Genomic DNA, 22,379 nt, shown 5'->3' with positions numbered 1-22,379 from the left:
CAGGACCAGCTGGGTACTGATGGTAGCCATCTGTCCTACCTGGCAGCTCAGAGGAACCGTGCACACACCAGCGATGATGCAATGTGACATGGCATGGGCCATGTGGATAACACATGTGATCATTACTATTAATGTATGCTATTATCGAAGTGCCCCGGGACTGCAGATTAGAATAGCAGTTCTGTCTGTTTCTGTCTTTCTTTCCATTTTTTCTCATGTGTTTCTGTCAAATGAACTTACCGGGTTCAACTCTACAGCTCTCTCTCCATCACTGTCTTTCTTCATCTTTAGTTAACCATCTCTCCATCTATCCATCCCTCCCTCTTTGTCCATCTCTCCCTCTATCTCCATCCCTCCCTCTCTCTCTATCGCTCCCTCGTTCTCCATCTATTTTTTTTTATCTTTCTCTCTCTCTCTCTTTCTATATCTCTCTACCCTTTCTTCCCCCGTCTCTATCTTACAAACACACCGTCTCTCTGCCTTTCTTTTGGAAACCTTGTGCATCAGCCAGTATGAAATGTGTGCAAAAGGCCAAGTGCTCTGAGAAGGGGATCGCTCAGAGGAGCTCTCGGTCAGCCATCGCTAACACAGAGAGCCTTTGGTGGGCCCGGGGTCTCCCGCTCCCTCTGCTCGGCAGGAAACAGATAGTATTGCTTTGGTGTAGCATTCCCACTTTCACGTTCCAATCAGGATAGAGAACCCCATGAATAATGCTCTCTGCGCTCCCTGCGTTCTCCCTACAGACAGGCAGCAGGATTTCAGTGTTGACAGATATTTGCGGTGAAATGCAAAGATATCAATTCAAGCGCTCCTAGGAGCGGCTTATACAACCAAACAAGAAAAGTGAATTAGCACGACTTGACAAAGAAAGCTGCTAGGAAGGAGACACACGTATAATGGTGTGGCGATTGGTGGAAAAACATGTGGTGACATTGGGAGAAGGGAGAGGGGGCTAACCTGTTAAACAGACATTAATTAGCCAAATAAGGACATTACTTACAGTACCTATAATGAATGCAGCATGACCTGTGTGAAGGTGCTGTTGAGCACCTCACATGACACAACCACCTGTTAACTAAGGCCTTACAAGGTTATTTGAGGAGTTTGATTCTGCCTTCAATCCAACATAAAGAAATGATTTATATAGGATACACAACCCCAATAGACCTATGCTTAAAATATCAATTAAATGTTTTGCAGTTCTTTCTTAAAAGATTTTATTCTTAGAGTTGTTTTTGATTCAACACTTTGTGTATCTATAATAATCTAGGCCCGTAATCCTGTGTGAACTATTTAAAAGTTCCTTAAAGGTCACATGATATGCGGAAACAAGCTAGACTGTAGATGTATTTTCTACTTCTCAAGGGCATACAAATACAGGCACAGGGACTATAGCTATTTTGAAGGATTTCCTGTTCTGTAGACACATCTGCCGGTCAGACAGTTTAACGGATCCCAGGTCAAGCTGTTTTACTAGCTGTTGGCAGCTAACCGTCCAAAAAAGTTAATAATAAATCACAGTAAATGTAGGGTGATTCTTGCTCGCTGTCCCATTTGACCTAAATTTGTGGCATTTAAACATTGATTACGCTATTACCGTTGCATTTCCTGGTACAGAAAGGCATTTAGATTGGACTAATCATTGCCTCCACTTCTGAAATTAAAAGGTGATGCATTTTAAAACAGATGTTATTCCTATATGACCTGCTCATCGTACAAGAGCTGTGTTTCGTAGATATATGTTTGTGTGCAGAAAAAACATAACCACACACACACACACACACACACACACACACACACACACACACACACACACACACACACACACACACACACACACACACACACACACACACACACACACACACACACACACACACACACACACGCGCACACACACACAAGCACACACCTTACTACTCTTACTGTATGAGCTTATGCGGTCTTGGGTTGAGTCCTCATGTTCTCAAGACACAGTAGGCCAACATCTACAATGTTTGGGATTTGTTTTGACAATATACAAGAGACATCGTGTTAACACTGGTCTTAAATCTTCACCCAAAATCTATGACAAGCCATTCCTACCTCGCGTATGTGCCAACGTCTACCATACTGTCCTCTCAGGCCGCAGAAGTCCACAAAAAGGAAACATTGATGAGTTGAGATTACACATTTTGTGTTATGGGCTCGGGGGAGCCCTAAGAGGCCTTATATGCAACATCTGTCGAAGACCATTCATCAGAGGAATGTCTAATAACATAGGCCGAGACCCCGGTTGGTCTTCCTCCAGCAGCCTCCTGTTCCACCGGGTCACCCCAGGGCCCCATCGCCTTCCATGGGATGTCTTCCCCCGGCCCTGTCATCCTGGACGGAGAAGTGATTCTCTTTGGTGACACTGGGGATGTTCCCTTTGACACATTGATTTATCAACCTCTCCGGTGGCTGGTTGAATTGGAAAACAACGTTGATGAATCAATTCCGGATGAGCAACTCTGCAGCTGAAATTCAGTCCGCTTAACTACAGTATTCTGTCAAGAGTCCGGAAACATAAGAACCATTACCGTTCACTCAGCCCAATGCATCCCTGACATGATCCAGGCATGTGCAGATAATAACAAACTTGATGCCAACATAACATTTGATTGGTGGAATAGGGTCAATTCGAGTATGGAGTTTGGAAGGGGATGGACCTTCTCATTGATTTATGGAGAAGATTTTATGCATCCGGGACCTGTGGAAGCACATAAAAGATCCATAGCATCATGCCTATCGGAAACGGGGATGGAGAGCTGTTTCATGCATTGTGGCACTTGGATGCAGAGATTTAAGTATTTGCTCATTTAACTGGCTTCACTATTTCTTGAACCCCTCTCCATACCTTTACCAAACTGCAGCTTAATGGATTCATTTTTTTTTACAACATTAGACCCACTATAAAGGACCCCTAACAGAGGCTTTGAATGATTTTAACTGGGCTGATATGGATGAGGTCATCACTATTCTGAGCAGTCACAACTACACGTCTCTCTACCACCAGAGCAGGACTTGTGCAAACTGTTAGAGGAAATTGCGGATAAGGAGTTGGTACAAGAACCAGCTCTAGTAAATAATGTGTTGGAAGCCAATCCTGAAAAGTATTGCAGTATTTGAATAGTGAGATGCTGGAAAAAGATCCTTGCTGAACTTCAGCCAAAAGCAAAAAGCCTCACAAAATCCATCGTGTTCCAAAAGGCTATGTCGCTAGCAGAGAGGACAACTTCTCCTCATCCTCTGAGATTTTTCAGAGACATGGATCAGCATGAGGTTGGACTCTTCCTGAGGTTCTGCAAAGGTTCTGACCTTTTCCCGTCAAAGACTATCCAGGTTACCCTTACAAACATTTCTGACTGCGCTAGACGGCTAGCGGCCTACACCTGCTCTTGTGCACTTGAAATGGCAAGCAACTACTGCAATCTTTATGAATTCAGGTATGAATTTCTGTCTGTGATAGAAAGTGGAATATGTTCGATGGATATGGCCTAAAATGGATATGCAAGAACAATATTAGGAAGAGGTAGTTGAAAAAGTGATCTTCGATTGTGATGCCTTCAAGATCATTGCGGTGAACTGGTGTTAAAATTAAAGTTGCAAGTTGACTAGAGGTTAAGTCAAGAAACAGCTGCTGCAAGCAGGGTCACACTTCTGAAATACATTTTCATGTTTCAATATGCTTCAGAAGTCTGTAGTGACACGGAAATGTTTCAATTTTGTTTTGTATTTTTTAATTTTATTTTTTAATCGTGATTTTTCTTTTCTTATTTTTTTTACATTGAAAACGTTGAACAACTTAAGTCTTTCACGTGTTTATTCCTAAAATGTAAGTTGATAAAGAATTGTTAATTTTGACTAAACATTCATTGCACTTTTACCTTAGGTTATTCTTTGTACTCATCTAACAGCTGTTCTCTGATAGATGGCCTCAGTTGTCTGAAGACAAAGCTCATATAGGTCTGGGTCACAAGGAATGTCAGTTTTCCAAAGGCCAGTTTATCACTGTCACTGGATCATAAAGCTCTTGTGCATTGTACATGATGAATGGTTTGCAATGATACAAATCAAGTCCATTCCTATTTGGCGGGATCCGAAGGTTATTCCCTACTTGCACAGCAACGTCTAGCTCCTCCTGTAAAACGAAACGCATGCACAAACACAGCTCTCACGTCTTCAAATTAGCTTTTATCTGTGTTCCACATCAGCCTAATCAAGACCTTTCCATGCATTGCAAAACGCGTGAAAACACACACTTGATGTAGAGTTTGTGCAGGAGAGAGTGGGAGAGTGTGTGAGAGGAGAGTGTGTGTGTGGGGGAGGGGTAACCTGAATGACCTTAAGGAAGCAGAATTGAACGGGACCCATGTCAACCATACCGCCATTGAATTCACCCACTGACGGAAACTCCAGGAACAGGTCTCTCGAATAGTCGACGTTCTGTGTCTGTCAATATCCCCACCATCGTTCAATCTATTGATTTCTAGCACTTTGCCCATGGAGAACACATGAGTCCATTGACCACAGGAAGTTATCCTGGGAAAATGATCGTGTCTGCGTCTTTGTCCCCTACTTCATCTCTGTTGTATGCCAACTGGATACAGAAAGGAGTGCACTTCATACACCAGGGCTCAAGGAACCAGCAACCCTGCAGAACGGCTTCTCTCGTCATCATCCTGAATCCATGGGTTCTCCGCTGGCCTAGTGTCTGATCAGCAATGTCGTCCACCACAACAGCAATCTCACTTACATTGCACCGCCAATAGAGCTGGATTTTTTTGCCAACTTTCATCCAAGGTGGTGCACACTTATACACACTGTGTATATGTTCCCCAGCAAGGCATAATGCTATTTTAGCAGCCGGCAACAAAGCATAAAAGATGAAGTCTCCAGCTCCTTTTATGTAATGATATGTCCATTCGGTTTGGTCAGGGTCCTTTTGGAGACTCCAAAAAAGACCTTTGGCTACCCAAAATGAATACTGTACACAAAAGGTTTACTACACATGAACCAAAACATGTAGAAGCATAATCTTGGTCTCAAATGAAAGGTTACCCTCTGGGCTTTCTTGTGAACCATTTAGATAGCATACCAGATGTTCTGATATGTAATGAGACAGGCATAATCACACAATTAGCTATTCCGCCTATGCAATTTTGACAAAAAAAAGACCAAACAAATTGTTTTGGCAATTATTTTTACTAAAAAGTGCAAACTGCAATGGTATAAAACACCAAAACTGAAATAGTAAAAATACTATAAATAACTATGTAGAAATAAACAAAAGTAATTAAAATTACAATAACTATGTACAAATAAACAAAAATAACTATTTACATGATTCCCTCCCTCCCTCCCTCTTTCAAAATGTTCATAAAACCACACGCTAAAAAAACAAAAAAAACTAGTCATGCAATTGGCGTGTCGGCACCATTTACGGTTTGGGCTGTGGGCCCACTTCTAGGGGGAAATAATAATAATAAAAATCCTTACAAAAACAATAGGGATCCAACCTGTTGGCTTGAACCCCTAAAAACACACACGACCACGCAAATACGCCACCTGGTACTTTACGCACACCCCTTGCGCATCTGTTTTCTCACCCACACGTGAGACGGTGTTTGGCCCGTTCCCGACACTTGCCTTCTGCTGGTGTAGAGGTCAATCAAAATATACATGCCCCGTTTTGATAGTGATCGCCTCATTGGCTTGTAAGGCTGGTTTACAAGGAAGTATTGGTCGTACAGACATGTGTGAGGGCTTTACGTCATCGTGAGAGCCTGGCTAACACAGTGGATACCATATATCAGATAGCGGAATTCTAACCCTAAATCGCAATAGGATGAACATTGCAACATTTTTGGTTTTCTATAATTAGGCTGCTTGTATGAGATAGCTTGTGCATATATAATTAGACTAAATAATATTTATATCCAATTTCTGTGGACTCTCTATTCAAGACCCAACATGAAGTACCAACTCATTGCTAAGGATATCCACATTGACGATAAAGTAATATTAGAATGCAATTAGAATGCACCAAGGGAGGGGGAGGGTGAGGGGGGCAATTTTGACCTAAGACACTAGGATATATTTGATCCATATTTGCTAAACATATTTATTCCACCGAATGGTTGACATTGGTGGACATTCCTGAGATTCTAAGCTTTCAAACGGTGTATGACTTGACTATCACTCAACCTTATGATGCCGAAAATTGACCCAGCATGTTGGGGGGGAAGGGGTGGTGTAACTAACGCTTGCCAGCCTTCGGGATTTGACGATTGGATCAAGTCAAATAAATTACACATACAAAAATGCTACAAAGAATGTTAAAGTATATTTAGCAAATTATGACAATAGATGAACTCCATAAACTGCAAAAGCGCTTAAGCACAAAGTAAGGACACTTTTATGTGTGCAATTTATGGCCCATATACTGAATTAACTATACACTCAAACTACAAAAAAATGTGCTATTATGGATACTGTACTACAAAATTAAACAAGAGAAGTTCTTTGCCTTTCTCAAATTATAGTTGAACAGTTGTATCCGGAATTTCTAGGTCTAGACTTCCGAATGGCAAAAACCGCAACTAGTTGTACTTACAAAGTTCAGAGAGAGGTGAACATGAAGGATCAGGTGTCCTTTCTCCAACTAACTCCAGTGGACTGTTAACCTGAAAATCACACAATGTATATCATTGTTATCACAAAATAAGCATGGTTGTTGTTTACAAGTATTCAGTAAAATGAAAGGCTTAGTACATACATAGATTGGCATATATTCTGGCTCCTTTTTAATGGAGAGCCTGGTGTATTGGCATTTAGCACACAACCTGATGGTTCAAAAGCAGGCATGGGAAATGCAGTCCAGGAAGCAAGACAATCTACGCTCAATATATTATACACTCCAATCAAATAATTCCATTTACCCATTCATCCAAGTCAACTCCCATTCAAGGCAAGTAAAACCTTGCGGTGACTGAATATTTGTTTTTTTGGGTTCCACAGTGGTCTCCATGGGCACTGGCATGGAAGTCCCAAAATATCTGATTGGCCTCCTCCGCGCCAACCACAACTTTCTTGCACACCTCCATTTTCGTTTTTCAAAGATATGTAATACATTGTATCACCTATTGAAACAAGGTCGTTGTCAGTAGCCTGCAAGAAACATGTCCTTTATTCTGATGAGCTATTGATAGAGCAGGAGATCAGGGAATTATTTTGGAGGTAGGCATAGCGTTACCATGGCTTATCATCCAGAAGGAGACGGGCGGAGCGCCTTCGAATGATATATTTCTGCTCCTTAGAAATACCTGGGGGATATGAGCCATCACTTTTGTAGTATAGCAGCTCGGTATACATGAGTTTTTCCATTTCCACGAATCCAACATAAATTCATGTGATAAACACGTTTCCCAGATCATGTACAGCCTTGCCACCATCATTTACACACTTCTCACCCATCGGAATTGGTTAGACGCCCTCTTCAATTAGGCTAAAATTACAGTATACGCACTACAATTATATTATTATATTGCCTCGATCGGACAAACAGACAAGAGCAGAGTCCATCCAAGATTTCAGAGTCATTTCATTATAAGTTCCTTATGATTTATACAATTTTAAAAGAACTAAGCAGCACAAAATGCCTATTCTTTCATGATTTCACACAAATCAATGATCCATTCACTGAACACAAAACATTGTTTCCTGAAAGCTGAGGTACGCCTACCCATTACTTATTATCTGTTGCACGACATGCCCATAAAATAAGCTATAGGCCTACATGATTGTCATTGTGATGATCGACAATTTGAACTGTTGCATAGACACAATAACAATTCAACAACAGGTTTTTATTTATTCAATATTATAAACAAATCAACAGATCCTCAGATCTGATATATTACAACTGCAATTAACTAATTTACATTAAAAAGAATGACTAACAACACTGAATTAAAGAACAGACGATCAAAACAATAGGGAAATCTCGTTTTCGCGTGCAATCTCACGCAACTCGTCAATCATTCTGTACCACTTGGCTTTCCGTAGATCCAGTTGTTCTGGGTTGGTCCTGTGGGCGGAGTCATTTAACATGGCGTTTCGAGGGGGGAGGGGATTTCCAATGGGGAACCAAATCGGGTGTCTCACCGGCCCTGGATATATTAGCCTGGTCTTACCAGACTCTTGTACTTCATTTCAATTGCACAGAGTCTGGACTTACTCAATTGAAAAACGTTACCTCACTTGAAGGCGGGTGTCTGTTGAAGTTTTAAACTATTGGATCTGCCCAGTGCCACAGTCACTCTGGATCAAACCAATTGCTAACGTTTGGCCGGGAATCACGTTGCGCGCAGGCTGTAAGCAAACCAAACACTGTGCGTGAAGATGTCTGCCAACGAGAGCTGGCTTTAATAGGCTTGTTTTTGATAAGGCATGCGGCTTCGTTTGCCATGCGTCAGAATGCATTCTGGGATGAAAAACGTCAGAAATACCTGTGATAACTTCCGATGCGACGAGTCACCTTGCTTCCAAAACTCACGGTAGTTTTAGGAAAACAACTTATCCTGCTTTTCTGGGTATTTGCTTTCGAATAAGTTCGGACATAAGACACTTCCCTCAACATATCAAAACGTTGCCCTGGTTGGTTGGAATTATCACCACCATTTCAAAGAGGCGTGCCCTCTCCAAAACGATGCTTGTTCAAACAACGAGAAGTGCACCTGTGTCCGACTTGACGTTGTGGGAACTTGACATATTTCTGAATAGTTCCGGCGGATGTTCTCAAGTGTCGTGCATGCATGCGCGCAAATGCAGACGATCTGAAACTCGCCTATTATCATTGTTGTCAGCCACTGAATAGTTCATTCTTTTTAAAAGGGTTGGATGCAGAAAAATTGGAAGGAGAAAACCAACTAACATAGAGTGGCGAAGTCATGCCCCTTTCAGTAGAGCCCATGGGACCTATGAGAACGAAAAATATGATTGGGTTTCAATTCTTCCAATTGAAATTCAATTCATCCAAAGAAAACGAAAGAAAATTGCGAAGAAGTTTGATAATGTTAGGTTGTGTGAGAGGCCGCTTTGTGAACTACAGCTGTTCTCTGCCATTATAAGTCGGGGCATGTGGAGAGTTTCAGTTATGCCGATGGGAAGATTGTCGTTCTTGTCCACGCCAGTCACAGGGAGTGTGACGTCACATACGAGACGTGTAGTCTTTCTCATTGTGTTTTCTCTACAGCCTTTAACTGAACAATTGCACAATAAACAGACAAACTCTTGAAATGAAAAATTATCATTTAAATCCACAAACAACATATGTGTAATCCGGGGCATATAAAGACTGGGACAAGAAGATAATTACTTTCTCTCCATTGAAACCCATTCATATTTTTCGATCTCATGGGTCCCATTGGCTCTACCGGCAGAGACGCGACTTCGCCACTCTGTACCGCAGACCCAGAACTAGTACTGATGGGGAATCAAAATTGAGCGGAAGTACTTAGGTGGGGGAGCCCGCCTAAGTACGCGAATATTCAACAACAACTATGAAGCAACGGTAAAGGTAAATTATATTATTATAAATAACACTCAAATGATCTTCAAATGATGTGATGTTTCATCGTTGAAACAAGCAAAGCATACCTTAATGGCAGCTATCCAAACCATTAGAAACTTAAACTCAGTCTCAGTCTCTATGTAACAGTCAATCTGGACAAAGCTCCCTAGTATGCGGAGAGTACCGTTGTCCTAAGCCTACCAATTGAGCCTCTTTCCAAGCCACAAAGCCCGACCGGACAGCCGGCCTTCAGGCACGGCTCCACCCAGGGTCAACAGAGGCTGAGACCAGACAGTGGGCACCTGAGACGCTCATCAGAGTGCTGGCACGTGGACCAGCCTCGAACGCACGCTCTAACCACCACCACATCTCCGGCATTGTGTTTGACGAGTGTGAGGAACTACTCAGACGGAGGAATGGGAGGATTAGGTGGAGTCTTCTGTCAATCTCTTAGTGAGAACACCTGGCCTGTTAAGGGAATGTCAGAGTAGACGTTGAAGGAAGGGAGACAGAGAGGTAGAAGGGGAAGGTTGTCCATTTTACCATAGATTTGATTTTGACACGTCAATGGGCCGGAGAACAGAGGGGGAACTTATTGAGTGGGAGCAGGGCACCCAGTCTGACTGGAGATGAACCGGAGCATCCAGACTCCAGTCCAAATTCCTTCTCCGTAGAAGGAATACTTGTCCAAACACAGTTTGTCCTCCAGAGTTGGAGTACAAAAACCCCATCCAAGCCTAATCCCATTGTAAGATTTAGAAGCCAGATAACAATCCAACATTATGTTGATCCAGCTCCAGGCTGCTGACGAGAACATCTGCGGTTGTCTTAGGCCGGCGCCTGAGACAGAGTGAAGTCGTGCGTATCAACGTGAGGTATTTCTTGGGGTCCTCATAGTTGTCAGCGGGAACGGTAAGATGGGGTGGAGGGGGGCCAAGGGGTCCCGTAGAGTGTAAATCCGTCCATGGAAGTGTGGCTCACAGATTAAATAATAATTTCCCAGTGAGTTTCCTACTAACTCTTTTTTTAAATATGGCTTGGATTGCTTATCGCAGTCCACACATCTTGTGCTGCCAAATGCTCAGTTAAATTAAAATTGAGATGTTGCATCTGCATGAATACAATCATCTCATGACACTCTGGTAAAACAAAATAAACAAAACTGCTTTCAAAATACTTGCTCACGAAAAGACCACTACAGTTTTCTTTTAGTTCCAATCATTTAATCTTGGTTTGTATCCATCATGTCAATATCCCAGGATTTATCATATGGTCTCCAGGTGACAGCATTAGTCCAAATCAATCCATACATGACCAAATGCTCCCGGAAAGGCTGTTTCTTTCCATCTTTTATGTTAATCATATGGTCTCCAGATGACAGCGTTAGTCCAAAACAATGCATGTCCAAATACAGACATGTCAAAGACAGTGGAGAGCCCCGGTTTGATGTCACGTGTAAACAAACAAACCATGATGTCACTTTATTGGGGAGTCAATGAACATGGTCGTTTGAACTCAAACACACACACACACACACTCTGATGAAGGGTGGTTTCTGATGATTGCCTCTGGTGATGTCCGGGCTAGGTAAGTCTCGCAGAGTGGTCAAGGTTCAACACGTGGTTTATTTTTGCAATGGCTAATTAGTTTGTGGCTGAATTGTAGCATCCTAGTGAATTCAGTATATAAACTCAATTCGGTAAAAAAGTTAAATCACCCCCCAAATTGGCCTGATGCACTGGATTCACATCCCCATGATTGTAATGGAAGCAATGTAATGTGTGGGCATATTCAAAGACGAACCAAAGATGAAAAAAATGTTGCCTGCTCCCCTGTAAACGCCCCCTTCAAATCAGTGGGTGACCAGGTAACCATCACAGCCAATGCAAGGTTAAGCTTGCCATAGCACTGGTTTTAAGCTATACTGGGAGCCGTCTAATACAAACCAGTGTACATCTGGGGTTTGGGTTTGGTTCTCCTAAAAGAAAAGTAGTCATTCCTTCAACCTTCTGGGCAACAGGGAGGGGGTACACAGTGTTCTGTGTTGTGCTGTTGCCTGGAGAATCTCCGGTGTTTATCCATTGTTGCTCATCATGACGATGACAAGTGAACCCAGGCCAAGCCAGAGTGGGTCTGGTGAGCTGTACATATACCCTGAGCTCTGCACAACAGAGCCTCGATGACGGCTGACAGGTGGTTCTCCGCCCAAGTACCTCATTTAGAGGATTACTTTATAAATGTCCTGGCATTTAACGTAATAGTATACTAATTCATATTTATAATCCTCATATGAATAGGAACAGACTCTGTTTTTTTTAAACTGTGGGTCGCGAGCATCAAGTGGGTGGCTGGACGGCAACATGAACAAACATTAAAAAACGTTCACTCATCAAAAGAGGTTGTTTTCTCTTTCCAAAAATATAAATGCATCGCTTCATGCTTTCAATTTAACTGTTATACTAAGATACTTTTTTTGAAGTCTCAAAAGGGGAAATACTGTATTGAAGAAGGTGTCCTAACTCACTTTATTAACTTAGTAATAATAATGTATAACATATTTTCTGCACAATATAAATGGCATGCAATGGGAGTCTGGTATAAATCAGTCCCTCTGCCCGTCTGATCTGGGTCCGTGTAACAAGCTTGATGGCTTTCCCTCTGGCTTAGCTCAGTCTTTAGTTATTAGATCATTGATATGCAAAACAAAACCAAGTCAATAAAAAGGAGAGCACAGCAACCATGACATGACTCCTTTATAGCTTCCAAAAACAGTTTCACAAACATATCAAGACTTTTACGGTAAAGAAAGAAAGCACTTTTCAGATATCATTTTTACAGAGTATAGCATATAAAGCAAATAACTGATGAACATTTGTTAAAAAAAGGAGCCTTTTTCAAATAATTATAATTATTGTCCCTTTTTTATGAAGCAACAAAACAAACAACAAAAGACATTTAATTAAACACTGAAGATATACATTTATTTTTTCCATCTACAATTGTGATTCATAGAGCGGGAAACTGTGAATGACGAATGATTTGCTTCAAAATATTTGAATCAATGAAAATACCTTATATCTTATGTAACAGAGTGATATTGTGATGGACAAAACATAAACATTAACAAAGAAAGTAAAGTTGGACCAAAGAACGACATTGTGTTTCTACAAAGATTATCAGTAGTCATGTGTATGTAAATCTGTAGGACAGTCAAGTATGTTTGAGAAATAAAATAAAAAAGTATAATATTACTTCCCTTTGTGAAAAAAATACTAGCTACAATGGATGTGAATAATAGAGCAGAATGCACTTGCTAGCAGAAAAAACCACAAACCACAAAATACCAAAAATGGCGGTGCTAGGGACATACATTTGGCTAGCAGTGAACCTTAGGGCTCGCTCTAAAGCTAGCAGAAGACCCATCCACTGCTCTACTGCATCACATTGTATTATAAATGGAAATGTAAAAAAACGGCAACAACCATCCAGGCACATATAAGGTAATGAAGAAAGAAGGCACTTAAAATAAGATATTTACACAAATTGTGGCTTTGCACATGACCAGTTTTGACATTAAACCTCACAGTATTTAGATAGAGGGAAAATAATGAAAAACATTTGAGTGATTAGCAAACTACTTATCTGTCATTTATTTCCCCGCTGGTTTCTTCTCTGAAAGCTGCCTGAACAGCCCCCCCGCCCCAACTGACCACCAATGGGGATGATAGAGAACAACAGTGGATTCCAAGAAAGACTTTATGCGATCGTAAATACTTTTTACATATCCTTTACCAACAAACATAACATTAACTTTATGGTCCGTTTAAATCCCAGGTAAGTCACTTAAAGTCTGGGAAGGATTGCATCAACAGATTGTGCTTGATATATAAGGCTCATTTTTACATAACAATGACACTGTATTGAGATAGTCTGTCGGGGGTTACGTTTAGCGCTGTTAAATGGCATGGTTGGCAACTATTACATTATTCAATGAAGGAAGTAATTCAAATGTAAAATAAATTAATAATGTTGAACTGCATCCAATCTGATGACCCTCACTAAGAGCTGGTGACTAGGAAGGTCAAATCTGAAAGTTGCTCAAGAAATTCCTCTGTGAGGTGAAGCCTGGGTAAAGCTGAGGTTCAGGGTAAGGCTGAAGTATTCATGACAACCTCCAGTTGTGAGAAATCACTACAGGGGTTCCGAACCAGAGTTTCAGGGAGAATTGGTTGGAGGACATCAGAGAGATGAGGCCATGGGCTGTCCATGTCTGAGGTTTTTCCGCAGTGAATATGTTTATTCACCGCACAACTATGTTCCTACCACTTAAAGTTACAGAATATGTATGTTTCAAATATAATTCTTTGTATTTTCTAAATTGACACATATGAACATACTGGAAGTCGTGTTACATTGTCCCTAGTCTCTCAAATCAGATTTTAGATTAATGTTAAGTCTGATGGCAGAAAAGGTCATATCTGTGACTACGGGCGTGTCACTTTCTGTACTTTATATACTATATATATATATACTTTATATTTGTATCAACCAATCATGTTGCTGCAATCTGAGTTTTCTTCAATAGAATATTTCGGTTATGAAACAGGAAAAAAGGTGTATCTTTGCCCCTTGATTTGGCCCAGGCTCTGTGCATTCTCCCCCAGAAGTTCTGCTATAACACAATAGGACTGCTACTGATCTGAGATTATGTTGTCCGTATTCACTACAACTAAAGATAGATGGATGCCGAAATAACACATATTTGAAGCAGGGCTAGGTCCAAATACAACTTTGTATGCCTAATGTTTGGTTTTGGTATTTTTTCTTGGATTCAGGTGAACTCAGTAAGTCAAAACGTAAGACATTTTGATTGTCACACCGCAAAAAACTACCAGGGCCGGAGTCTGAACTGTAGGGGAAAAATATAAAAACATGGCAAATATCGAATATATCAAAATTGCTTGCTGGCTGTGTCAGCCAATGGGAAGCAAGAGGTGCTTTACATTCCAGAACTTTCATGAATATGCCGCCAACAAAACGGTTGATGAAAAAAACAAAACAATTTGAGCTGCACATTCTGAGACTGTTTTGCGGAACCTCAGGATTGGTACACAGGATTAAACAAGGTCAGAGAATGAGAGTGAGTGAGAGTGAGAGTGAGAGTGAGAGTGAGAGTGAGAGTGAGAGTGAGAGTGAGAGTGAGAGAGAGAGAGAGAGTCTTGCAAAAGCTTCAGAACTTGGTGCTGTTGCTGAAGCTGTCAGACAGGATGATGTTCTTGTAGAAGTTGTCTGAGCGAGTAGAGCAGTAACCTTTGACCTTGTCTATCATCTGGCTGACGGGCAGGATGGAGTTGGAGGAGGACGAGGGGGGTGTCTCCGGCTCGGAGGATGAGGAGCAGGAGGACGCACACTTGGGGCTAGCCTGGTTGTAGAAACCTTTACCTGGTAGTCCGCAAGAGAGGAGACAGGAGAGACAGAGAGAAGGAGAGAGAGACAGAGAGACAGAGAGACAGAGAGAGAGAGAGAGAGAGAGAGAGAGAGAGAGAGAGAGAGAGAGAGAGAGAGAGAGAGAGAGAGAGAGGCGTTATACTCTACAACTTGCAATATAAAAACATGGCAACTTTTAAATGACAAGCTGAAAAATCACCTCATGCAGAAATACCAACACACAAAAAGCATCTCACTTTAGATTTTTGTGCCGACGTGTGCAATCCGCCTTCGGTACCAAATCAGGTACTAGGCTCCTTTGTGTGACTTTGTGCGTGACTTTGCATGGATGCATAAGGGTTGTCTTGTTTCTCTCAATCGAAAAAACAACAACAAAACAATGGGGTGAGATCTTCTAATGGTGTGTTTGGATTTTCTTGAACGCAAATCCGAAACTGCTTCTTTGTACGAGATATTATAGTAGTAGTAGCTTAGCATGCAGCCTCGTCAGAAACATAAAACAGCAACTCCCACAATCCTCTTCTTTCTGGGAACTCTACACTTCAAAAAGAACACATTTCCTGGTGTTCATGTTAGGAAAATAGTCTTTACTTTAACGGAATGCATCGACAATATTTTCAGGACTTCAGCCCAAAAAAAATACACTTTTGTGCCACCAGATATTCCATAGCAAGTGTGATTTATAGTATTTTGTACAGGGAGTTTGGACCGCACCATTTCTAATGAATACAGCGACTTGGGTTTTAGCATGCTATGATAATGTTGGATTTATTTTCAGGCAAATATTATGGCTTCTACCTTTTTATGTTTCCTTGTTTTTCTGGAACGTTTCATTGTTTTGCAGAATTTTCTAAGCTTTGGTCATTTTTTTCAAATGAATGAAAAACACTTTTCAAAGATCTGTTTTGGATTTGGTCCACATAGTACTACTACCTGAATACTATTGTGTGTACTGTAATACAACGTGCCAAACATTTTTTTACTAGCTCCTTACTGCAATGGTGTCATTGGGGTAGAGGTTATTTAAGCCGGAATGTATAATCAAGATTAGAGAAATGGGTGCCTTTTATAGACATCCTGTCCCTACACCTTCTCTGACTTCACCTTCTGACCTCTGACCCTTGACCCCTGATGTGGAGAATGAACGGAGGTCTCATCCCACAGAATTCCACGGTAACATGACCACTTTTCTGAAATGAAAAACTGGGATAGTTGTAGTTTGGTAGTCCAAATATTATCAAAATATCGGATGTTTTTTCTGAAATGAAAAAAATAGAACATAATTAAGTTTTTACTTATTATGGTAAATATAGTCATGTAGCCAAATATTGGCACAAGGGATAGCTATGAGGTACTTCAAGCTTTGGTTAACAAGCCAAAAACAAGCCAAAATCGAGTACTTTCTATTTCCATTGATAGCCTGTTGCTTGGGATTGATCACAGCTGCTTATGGCATAAAGTCAATGGATAGCGAGCGGACACGTAGTGAGGCCGCGTCAAAGCCTATGACTTAGACACACAAGACCTATTACCGATCGTCTTGACATGAAAATTCATCAACAGATGAGAACCTCAAATCAATTCATATATTTAGTAATCCTATTTTTACAGGGACAGTTGGTGTGGTACCCTCTTTCCACAGGCACTAGCCTCGCCATGCCTGGGCCAAGCCAAACCCAGACAATACGGGCCAGGCCAAAAACAAAGATGAATTGCAAAAAGAAGTCGTGTTTGGATTTAATTTTCCACTTGATCCAAAGATCAAGTTTGTTCAAAAATGCGCATTCCAGATTTGCTAAGACAACGGTGAAGCTGTTCCAATTATTGCGTGCTTGGCTGCCAAGGGTTTGCGGCTTAAGAGGTTTTCCCCTCAGCTCGACAACGGGAGAGGCTAGACGCTACACACTAGGTGCATGACGCTAGATGTTAGCGCTAGCATTAGAATGTGAGTTTCGCCCTTATCGCCCGATAATAATGATAATATTGATTGATATTTTGGTTGATATTATTTTGTGGTTCCGTTTTAAGGGTTTCTGACCAATGCTAACTAGTATTGGTTGCCAATAGTAACCAATACTAGCTTTGATTTAACAAGGTATTCCATAATATCACATTGTGTAAATAAGTAATAGCAATAATTAAAAGTTGTAATTGTATTGTTGTAGTATAAAATAAATAAATATATTGTCTGTACAGTACAGCATTGTAGATTTATTATTTCTAGGAATTCAGTAGCTGCAAGTAAGGTAAGCATTAAGATAACAACATTTATAAAAGACAAAATGAAAAGCAGACATGTTTTACATTATAATGCAAAAAGGCCTTATAGTGCATATATATAGGGGGAAGAAGGGATCCATATCCCTTCAATATTGAGCAACCGATTTGTCACCATGCTGTCATGCTGTAATGCATGACAGCCGTATTAACTTCTGCACATGCAGCTAGCAGCTAGATAGTACGGTTTTAGCATTAACTGGCAGTCAATGCTGTAATATTACCTTTACTTTTCCCCAAACTCTCTAACCTCTACCAGCCGAAACCATCATTTAAATGCAAACCAAAACTTAATTTGATGTAAAAAGAAAATGAAATGTGAAAGGTAACGTGAGGATTGATTTTCAGTTATACAAACATATATTCAAGCAATAGATCACGCCAGGCTGTGGTATGTGCTCATTATACCACTGTTAAGGGGCGTTGTCCGGCCCCGACGCGCAGCGGACACTTTAGCGTCCCTCCGAGAGAAGGCTCCGATAGAGCGGTTCGCCGGCAATTTATCCTATGGAGCAGTTCACTCGCCGTGTGCCTAAGCTTTCGTTAGTCTCTCCATCGCCTTGCTCACTCCCGGAGTAACAACATTTACACGCTCTCCATCATCCAACATATGTTTTACTTTGTAACTGTTTCTACTTCCAGGCGCGGAGTGATATGCAAACTTTCACAAAATGATCGGGCGTCATAGCAGTTATGTATACGCTCATTATACAACAGTTGGGAACCAATCAGATCGCTGGATTTAGGTCCCCCGTTGTATAATTAAATATAAATACAGGTCGTGGTTCCAAAATAAATGTACAGTATGTAGTAGCCTATACCCACTAGAGCAGAGGTCTTCAACATGGGGTCCGTGGAGGTACTGCAGGGGGGTCGCGAAAGTTTTTTTTTTTTTTATATTCCCATGCTGCAATTTTTTCCACAAATCAAAATGTTTTGAATACACATTAACATGAATCCAACACACTAGCCATGTTTACAAGGACACTTCTGATCCGATTTCTAATCGGAATAGATCTATTCGAATCATGCGATCCGAATGTACTGTATATATGGCATTTACAAAAGTGGTTAGCGTATGTTCGTATGTCTCTCGCGCACACGCACAACTGACACATCTGGACCGGCAGCGACATTTTCATTTATTTGATTTTAATGACAGCCCAGCAGGAGAGAGCTTTTCTCTGCCTGCTCCTTCAATTAAGAAGGACAGCACAGCGACATCAGTTTCTCATCCGGTCTTTATATCTACCCCCTCCTCCGCTGCAAACAATACATATTTGGATGAGAGTGCGCAGCGAAGACTGTTGGGAGAGAGAGAGTGCTGTTATGTAAGGGATTATGTACAGAACGCCGGTTATTATATATACATATATACATTTATACATGGCACGATAGGACCAGTTTAATATAAAACACACATTTTATACAATATGTAAGTAGGGGGTCCCCACTCCATCTCTCCAACAGTTTGGGGGTCCTCGGCCTGGAAAACGTTGAAGACCCCTGCACTAGAGAGTATAGCCAACTCTCTGGTGGGTAGAGAGTTGATTCATTTTATGCATACATGACATTGTAATCTATGCCTGTTTTTCTTTATGCTTTACACGTCAGTAATGAAGGGTTCAAGGGTTAAAGGGTAATAGTGAACAATAGCATAAAATACAGTTTTTACCTAATAGCCAATGGCTATAATGTAGTTTTCTGTGATTTAGATAGCAGGAAATAAAGTTTTCTTTCTTTTTTATACGCAATAACTCCCAAAAAATTGCCATATGGTACATTAAAATACGCCAATCCATTGACAATTTAAGCAATAAATTGTATCCGTCTCCCTCTCAATTCATCAGACTACAGTACAAATTGTATTACTTTGAGATTATCATTTCTCAAGCCATTGGTCGGAGGCACTATTTTATAGCCTAAAGATTACTATTCAAAGGTTTTGCTATTTACTCAAGGATTATTTAGTCCGTTGTCTTGGTGAAATGTTTATTGCCCCACTATTTCACCCAAGTACTTTTAACAGTTTGCTCTTTATTGTAAAATGGGGGATTTATACACTCAGGCTCGATGCTGTAAAAGGTTGAGCCAAATCAATAGTATCTGTCTGCAGGGTCTTGAGGCCAGCCCAGGGCCTTGGGTGTTTGCAGACCCCCTCGCTAATGACGATGCGCACACTTTTGTGTGCGCATCGGCCAAAAACAAGGAACAAATTATCAAACTCTCTCCCCTGATATGACCTGATGACTCATTCATACTCCTCTCATGTTGCCTGGCTCTCAGAAAACGACAGAAAGTAAAGACGGACGTCTGAAAAGCTTACAGTAGTAACTTAAGCTTTACTACTGTATCTTAAGCAACTTAAGTTATTGGTTGAATGTTTCGGAAACAATCTATAAAACATTCTAAAATGTTATTTTAGTCTTTTTGTTCAAGATTTATCTAGGTACTATAAATTAAAGGCATTATTTGCCTCTACTGTCTGGTTGTCTTTGTGGCAATGACAAATAAAGTACTTTGAACTTTTGAACTTTGAACTTTGTACACCTTGTAGTTTAGATAAAATGATTGAATGATTCCTTTTGGTAAGTTAGGCAGGGAAACCTTCCAAATCTTTGGAGAAAACATGACCACTCAATTGAAATGCGTTCTCAACCCTACCTGTAGGGAAAATTCAGGACACAAATATTGTTGCATGTTCTTGGTAACTAAAAGGTACTCTCTTCTGCGGCCCTCTCACCTGGGAAACAGGTCACCTTTGAGCTCGTCCAGGAAATTACAACTCTGAAAGCACAACATCAAAACAATTTCTTTGTTTTGATACTTTCATTTGTATATTAAATTGATTAAAAGTGAATTCAAGCCCATCTGGACATGGGCGGGGGGGGGGGGGGGGTCATTTAGTTTTTTCATAAGGGAAATGTTATTGTACTAGTCTCGTGGCTTAGTGCTGTTTCTGAGGAAACAATGTGTTCATAATCGTAACACAACAATAAAACCCATTGATTAAAGCACGATGGGAACACCAGACCCATTTAAACCCCTTTCCAGGTGACACATGGACAAAGACATAAAAGACAGACGGCTCATTACCAAAGCGGCCTCTAAAAGTGAGAATTGAATGAGGAGCAAATAAGTTCTTTCTGGGGGGCCAAGGAAAAGATGCAACTTTTTTTTAAGGCCCTATGTGCCACGAGGCACTTGGAGGACAGGTAACATTGGCATGGCGACGTTAATGTTCACTGTAAACCAATTAACTTCCAGGCATTACGTTTAAAGCATCAATCATGTCACCTGCTTTTTCTATTGATTACAATCCGAATCAAGATGTGGATTACAACCCTAGAAGTGTCTGGATTTAGATCAAGTCTCACTCTGCTTCAAGATGGTCAGGTAGCAGTTAGCTTGTTTACAACACAGTGGTGCTCACCAATTGTGTTAATTCCAATAGGCACACAGTTGTTACCGTTTTGATTCAAATCAAATTTCAAACAAGACATTAGGGCTGTTATGTTGTGTTTAAGGACGATTAAATAAAAGTCAGAGGTTAAGGATGAACTATTCAGCCATTCTTAGCTTATGTGCGTCTGGTGGGGGGGTGTTGCTGTGCTGGGCAACCCAGAGTGGCCTGGGCGGGCGGAGCCAGTAGTTATTATAAAACCAATGAGAGTAAATGTGACTCCTCCCACCCAGAGTACCCCAGGTTGGCAGCATAGTGGTATGTGACATCACAGCAACCAGCCAATCACATCACTCGGATCATAACTTGCTTTCCCAAACAGTTGTTTGCCACCCACGTCAACAGAGTTGGAAATCCGACTACTTTTAACCACTTTTCGAAGTGACTTGCACAGTTAAGTTGAATTGTTGACCATACGATTGGCTGAAACCGTACGTGTTTGGGGAAACAGGGCCAGATCAAATGGCGTCGGAAGCAAGAAGTCAATCGGCCAATCAGCTTTACCTCTTGTGGACCTCCGCTCCTGCTATTGGATGGAAGAGCTCTCTACACACCAAACAGAGGTAGATACATAGAGAAACCGTGAGATAGAAGGTAGGGAGGCTGAGTTGTAAATACGAAAGGAATGCGCATCAACACTTTACATCTGCACCCTGCTCATGCAGCATGTTTTAACGATATGTGTGAGTGTTGTTTTGTGTGCATGCATGTGTTTCTTGTTCTGTTGTTGATGGGGACAGGGTCTGTGTGTTTGTGTGTGTGTGTGTGTGTGTGTGTGTGTGTGTGTGTGTGTGTTTTATACCTGTGTTATTGTGTCTCTTGTCAAAGGGCTAAGGGCGTGTGTTGTGTTTGTGTGTCTGTGTGTGCGTGTTATACGTGTGTTGCTGTGTTATTTCTTGAAGTGTTACTTGTGTGTGTCTGTCTGTGTATGGTGTTTGTGTGTTATACCTGTGCTGCGTGTCTATTTTTAAGGGTTAAAATAGCGAGTGTGGGTGTGTTTTTGCCTCTGTGTGTGTGTGTGTGTGTGTGTGTACCTGTGTTGCTGTGTCTCTTGTTGTAGGGTGTGTGTGTGTGTGTGTGTGTGTGTGTGTGTGTGTGTGTGTGTGTGTGTACCTTTGTTGTTGTGTCTCTTGTTGAAGGGTGTGTGTGTGTGTGTGTGTGTGTACCTGTGTTGCTGTGTCTCTTGTTGAAGGGTGTGTGTGTGTGTGTGTGTGTGTGTGTGTGTACCTGTGTTGCTGTGTCTCTTGTTGAAGGGTGTGTGTGTGTGTGTGTGTGTACCTGTGTTGCTGTGTCTCTTGTTGAAGGGTGTGTGTGTGTGTGTGTGTGTGTGTGTGTGTGTACCTGTGTTGCTGTGTCTCTTGTTGAAGGATGTGTGTGTGTGTGTACCTGTGTTGCTGTGTCTCTTGTTGAAGGGTGTGTGTGTGTGTGTGTGTGTGTGTGTGTGTGTGTGTGTGTGTGTACCTGTGTTGCTGTGTCTCTTGTTGAAGGGTGTGTGTGTGTGTGTGTGTGTGTGTTTGTGTGTGTGTGTGTGTGTGTGTGTGTGTGTGTGTGTGTGTGTGTGTGTGTGTCTACCTGTGTTGCTGTGTCTCTTGTTGA

General features: G+C 41.3%; 1 protein-coding gene across 1 annotated transcript in view; it reads right to left on the bottom strand.

The window, feature by feature from the left end:
• Positions 1-12,093: 12,093 nt before the first annotated feature.
• Positions 12,094-22,379, bottom strand: part of adgrg6 (adhesion G protein-coupled receptor G6) — a 36,124-nt gene continuing 25,838 nt past the window's right edge. The window contains exon 29 of the mRNA XM_056581970.1: positions 12,094-15,037. Within this exon, the coding sequence (XP_056437945.1) occupies positions 14,826-15,037 (212 nt within the window). The 3' untranslated portion in view covers positions 12,094-14,825. The remainder of the gene's footprint in view (positions 15,038-22,379) is intronic.

This window comes from Gadus chalcogrammus, chromosome 21, assembly GCF_026213295.1.
Source record: "Gadus chalcogrammus isolate NIFS_2021 chromosome 21, NIFS_Gcha_1.0, whole genome shotgun sequence".
Taxonomy (NCBI): domain Eukaryota; kingdom Metazoa; phylum Chordata; class Actinopteri; order Gadiformes; family Gadidae; genus Gadus; species Gadus chalcogrammus.
The sequence above is the reverse complement of the archived record's forward strand: the minus strand, read 5'-3'. Positions and strand labels throughout refer to the sequence as shown.